Below are 5,661 nucleotides of genomic sequence, written 5' to 3' on the forward strand. Positions count from 1 at the left end.
TAGCTTCGGTCTTAGACTCTTAGTTTTCTTTCAAATACAGTCTATATGTCTATCATTAATTTAAGGGTACCCTTAATTTAATTTTCAAAGCCCAACCTTCTCTTCTCATTTTATGAGCCTCTCATTTTTTTTTCTTCTTTCAATTCAATTTAATATCACGCAGAAAGAAAAAACTTATTAGGATTAGCCTATTTAGTCATTTACTTTTAAGCCTACAAATTATCTTTTTTTTAATAGATATCCAGAAGGATGAGGGAATCTTGGATCGAGAAAAAAGAATAGAAAAAAAAAACATTTTTATTTCAAAGATTTGCTTTTTTGTAATATTTATTTATTTATTCTTGTGATAGTCAAATTGAACCACAGTAAAATTATTTAAATCTCTTAATTAATAAACTAATAATTAGAACGATTCAATTACAAATTCGATTTTTAAAATCTTATTTTGTTTTAATCTTTTCTGCTAGAAATTGCGGTAATTTTTGTTAAGGCTAGTTCGGTGTAGCCCACAAAGTTGAGTACATATATGCTCCCCAATAGAAAGCTCAAGGTCCAAGTCCATTTCAAGCCCAATAAACCACTTAAAGTTATTACGCATTCGGTTATTCCTATCGAATCAATCGAACATTGAAGAAGGTTCTATACTACTCCATCGTGATCAAATCATCATTTTGCTGTGTGCGTTTGTGTGTTCTTGCCATTCTCGTGTTCTTCAAAAATCTGACATGGCAACTGCATCAGGTACGCGCTTCTGCAAAAACTCCATTTCATGGTCTTTTTGTTGCATGTCATGAATTTGAAATGGTGTACCAGGAAATGATTTAGCATTCTGATTTGTGTGTGAATAATCTTGAATGCTTCCGTAACACGTCATCATCAATTATGAGCTTGTATTTCTCAAAACAGTTTTGAATGGGAACATCAGAAATAGACCGTGAAAGAGAAAAGGGACCAAATGTGAAGTCGTAAATTCAATCACTTTGTGCCAAGCACCTGCGTCTTGAAGCTTGTAATGCGTGAACTTATTTCTAGGCTTGTAACTAAAATGTGCATGTAATTTAGTCGTAAAGGGAAGTTTGTGGATATAAATAACTTAATTCAATGTCAACTCAATGATGATGAATTGTGAAAAGACAATAGTATCCCAAGCTATCAATCAGATGATGCTAGAGCATTGTTTGCTGGAAAAAAATGTTTTCAAGTGAGAAAGATGATATCAATGGTTGTAATTACTATTTTATGGTATTCTCTGTAATTTATAGATATCTTGGATGTGAAGGAGCTAAATGATATTTTAAATACCTGCTCTATTATTGCAGCGGCTTTCAAATCTAGAGAGGACCACAGGAAACAACTCGAATTGGAGGAGGCGCGTAAAGCAGGGCTTGCTCCAGCTGAGGTTGATGAAGATGGGAAAGAGATTAACCCTCATATACCCCAGTATATGTCTTCTGCTCCATGGTATTTGAATGCAGAGAAACCTGTAAGCATCACAACTAGCTACATGCCTACATCCTTCTGTCTTCGATAACTTTGTTCCACCCCAATCTGTTATGATGATGAAGCTCTGCATTCTGAGTAGCTTTCTTTATTTGTTATTTTGTTTCTATTTAGAGTCTAAAACATCAAAGGAAATGGAAATCAGATCCAAATTATACAAAATCTTGGTATGATCGAGGTGCAAAAATATTTCAGGCTGACAAGTATAGAAAGGGAGCTTGTGAAAAGTAAGTGGTTTGAGTTGTTTCTATCTAGATTTTCTAATTCTTCCATGTCTCTGCAGTTTTCTGTTTTGGAAATGGCGTTTTGCTACTTGAAGAGTTTTAACTGAATACAGCACACAGGTTTGTTTTCTGTAGCTTCAATGAGTTGCAAAGGATGAGCATGGTTTAGACGTGTTATGCTAACTAGAACTGACCCTTTTTCACGTGTCCCTTAGCATTATTTGTTCTATTATGGATTTGATTTATGTAAACAAATATTATTTTGGTTGAGGTGTCAACAATGAATTAAAGCTTACTTTTCTTATCTAAATAGAGTTTGCTGCTTTCACTGTCTAGTGAGGGCTAAAATCCTGATTGTTATATAGCCTTCTTTGAGTATAGCTTTCTTTATTCAAAGCCCACTAAACCTTTCATTAATTCATCTCTTGCTATTCAAATATGGTCTTCTATACAAAGATACTTCACATGTGAACTTCACTTTAGGTACCATTTTTTATTTCATTTGTTGCCTATGTTAATATACTAATATGGTCTGCATTGGATCAAATAGAATTCCTCACCTTTGCCAGCTTTGTAGCCTGTTCATATTGATAGATTTGATTAGTTGGAAAACACAGAATATTTCCATTTTTAAGACTACACAGAAAATAATAATAGGGAAACCCACTAACTTTTTGGTTACTTTTACTCCTAAGCTGTGGAGCAATGACTCATAATGCGAAATCATGCATGGAGCGACCTAGAAAGATTGGAGCAAAATGGACCAACATGCATATTGCTCCTGATGAGAAAATAGAAACATTTGAACTTGATTATGATGGCAAGCGGGATCGGTGGAATGGTTTCGATCCCGCAACCTATGCTCGTATTATTGAAAAATATGAACAAAGGGATGAGGCTCGGAGGAAGTACTTGAAAGAACAGCAGTTAAAGAAATTGGAAGAGAAAAACAATAAACAAAAAGGAGAAAATGAGGTTAGTGATGATGATGAGGATGAAGATACCATGAAGGATGATGAGGCTAAAGTTGATGAGAGCAAACAGATGGACTTTGCCAAGGTTGAAAAGCGAGTTAGAACTACTGGAGGTGGCAGTACAGGAACTGTAAGGTGTGTTTACAGTTTACGTCACGGTTTTTGTTTGTATTCCTATTTGTTTATTTTCTCATAGTTTCACTGTTATGTTGATATTGCTATTGATTATGGAACCTTTCCTTTGCTTCAGAAATTTGCGTATCCGGGAGGACATTGCCAAATACCTTTTAAATCTTGATGTCAATTCAGCTTATTATGATCCAAAGACCCGTTCCATGCGAGAGGACCCCCTTCCTGATGCAGATCCTAACGAGAAATTCTATGGTGTGAGTATGGCAAGAGATTTTATTTGGTTGTCAGATACTGAGATCCATATAGCATTGGAAACATTTAACTAATTTTTGTGTTTGCTCCTTTTAAACAGGGAGACAACCAATATAGAATAAGTGGACAAGCTTTGGAGTTCAAACAACTTAATGTTCATGCTTGGGAGGCATTTGAGAAAGGGAAAGATATCCACTTGCAAGCTGCACCTTCCCAAGCTGAATTGCTGTTTAAGGATTTTAAGATAATCAAAGAGAAGTTGAAGTCACAAACAAAGGCTGCCATAATGGAGAAGTATGGAAATGCAGCAACTCAAGAAGAGCTTCCGAAAGAGCTTCTCTTAGGACAAACAGAGAGACAAGTTGAATATGATCGTGCTGGAAGAGTCATTAAAGGCCTGGTATGATTTGATATGGAAATTATCCCTTCTCTTCATGTTTATTAGTTATGCTATTTAATATACTTTTTCTTTTCCCTTAGCTGGTATCATCCATTAAAAAAATGGAAGTTCAGTAAGATTCTTTTTGGATTATGCTTTCTGAAAATAGTGTTTTTAATCATTTTGATTTGCCAAGTGATGGGAAAAGGTTTATGTTGTTTGAATTTTTTCGTTCTATATATGTAGGAGACCTCTCTTCCGAAAAGCAAGTATGAAGAAGATGTATATATTAATAATCACACTAGCGTATGGGGTTCATGGTGGAAGGATCACCAATGGGGCTACAAATGTTGTAAACAAACCATAAGAAACAGCTATTGCACTGGGGCTGCAGGAATTGAAGCTGCTGAGACAGCAGCAGATTTAATGAAGGCAAACATTGAACATAAAGCAGCATCTGAAGGCAAGTCTTCCTATTTATCCACTTTTTAGAACATTCTTATGTGCTATCATATTCTTATTTCTAATGTTCCCCTAATTAGAATGAAACTTGTATTCTGTTTAATTTATCTCTCAATGTTTTTCTTCTACATGATCTGTGTACAGAAACTCCTTTTATTTGTTTGAATTATATTGTTATTTCAAGTTCTTAAATGATCATATGATCTGATCTAATCTAATAAATAGCAATCCCTGTAATCTCATGCCTGAGTTTTAAAAAAATAAAATAAAATGCAGATACTCCTACTCAAGCAGAGGAGAAAAAGCTTGCTGCTTGGGGAACTGATGTGCCTGCTGACCTTGTCCTGGATCAGAAAAAACTTGCCAATGCCCTTAAAAAGGTTAGTCTTGATATTTTTTCCCATTTTTTCTTAATATTCTTTTATCATTAATTCCATTTCCCATTTAGATTCCTTGTAAGAGAGTTTGTATATCAGTGGCAAAGGAGCATTGAGATTTGGCTTTTGGAAAATATGTTGGTTTTGATATTAACTTCACTATCTTAACTTGTCAAATAAATAACTTTTTGTTTGGTTAGGAGGATGAAAGAAAGAGGGAGGAAAAAGATGAGAGGAAGCGCAAGTATAATGTTAGATGGAATGATGAGGTAAAATTTCCGTATGGTTTGTGTTTTAACTGTTAATCCATATTACATTATACGTCTTTGGATATTTGTTTTTCTGTTTTGACATTGTAATGATTTTTCTAGGTCACTCCTGAGGAGATGGAGGCATATAGGATGAAAAGGGTCCATTATGATGATCCAATGAAAGATTTTCTGCATTAGGTTGTCTTGTCCCTAAGTGGTTGTTGCTGTCATTATATCAGTTTGGAAGAAATATTACAAAACAAAATTGCTAACAGCCAATGTTGATTGTTTTGGTTCCAATATCGTTGGTGTTTTGTAAATGTCATAGACAAAAGGAATCTTTGAGGAGAGTTTCAATGGCATTGTGCTAGGAACCCTAGAAGGATTACACTAATTTAAGGAAGACTGAAAGATCTTATACCATTTATTTGTTACAACTGATCATTTGTTATAACTGATCAACCTCCTCCTAACTAATTTATTTTATTCTTTATACACACCAACTCCTAACTAAATCTATTAATTATTTCTACAATAATGATGATTAAAAATATTTTTATGTTATTTTTAAGAGCAATGTTAGGGAACCAAAAGGGTATTAGCCAAAAACTAGTCAAATACTTTTGGGTGAATTCAAAATCTCTACGAGTTAATATATATGGATGTTTTTTCTGCTAAATATTAGAATGCTTCTTTTTTATATTAAATGGATGTTTTTTTTATATATATTTTTCGAATTTTTTTGTATTACAAATGTGAATGTCTCTATTTCTTTAAGAATTTTATAATTTTTTTTAAATTTGATAGATATTTAATTATTTTTGCTAAAATATAACTGGATATTTCTTTTGTTAAGTATTAGGATGTTTTTTTTTGCATATTAAATGAATGTTTTTTTTATATTTTTGTAATTGTTTAAGGACTCTTTTTGGCTAAGATCAAGTGTGTAGTTTGAGCCTCTTTAATCATCAAAACGATACCTAATATCCCAAAACGCAGATGTTGGTGATAGAAGACATGGGAATGTGTGCGAAAGGTTGTTGAGCCAAATTTTGTTGAACTGGTTGCAGGGTAGGACGGTGGTTAATTGGGCCAGGTTGTTGATTGGGA

The 5,661-nt window shown here is 33.7% G+C and overlaps 1 protein-coding gene across 8 annotated transcripts; it reads left to right on the forward strand.

Moving 5' to 3' along the window:
• LOC107618789 (pre-mRNA-splicing factor SLU7-A) lies at positions 579–5,037 on the forward strand. Of its 8 annotated transcripts, none has more exons than XM_016320945.2 (10): positions 579–741; positions 1,320–1,483; positions 1,615–1,727; positions 2,420–2,833; positions 2,949–3,084; positions 3,183–3,482; positions 3,708–3,924; positions 4,200–4,303; positions 4,501–4,569; positions 4,672–5,037. In XM_016320945.2, the coding sequence occupies exons 1-10, from the start codon at positions 726–728 to the stop codon at positions 4,747–4,749; spliced, it is 1,611 nt and encodes a 536-aa protein (XP_016176431.1). In that variant the 5' UTR covers positions 579–725; the 3' UTR covers positions 4,750–5,037. The 8 variants fall into 8 exon arrangements, with proteins under 8 accessions (XP_016176431.1, XP_020967910.1, XP_020967913.1 ...); XM_021112250.1 differs by lacking the exon at positions 579–741 and adding an exon at positions 1,784–1,844 and having other exon boundaries at positions 1,467–1,483; positions 1,615–1,667; XM_021112251.1 differs by lacking the exons at positions 579–741; positions 1,615–1,727 and adding an exon at positions 1,784–1,844 and having other exon boundaries at positions 1,372–1,483.

This window comes from Arachis ipaensis, chromosome B09, assembly GCF_000816755.2.
Source record: "Arachis ipaensis cultivar K30076 chromosome B09, Araip1.1, whole genome shotgun sequence".
Lineage (NCBI taxonomy): Eukaryota > Viridiplantae > Streptophyta > Magnoliopsida > Fabales > Fabaceae > Arachis > Arachis ipaensis.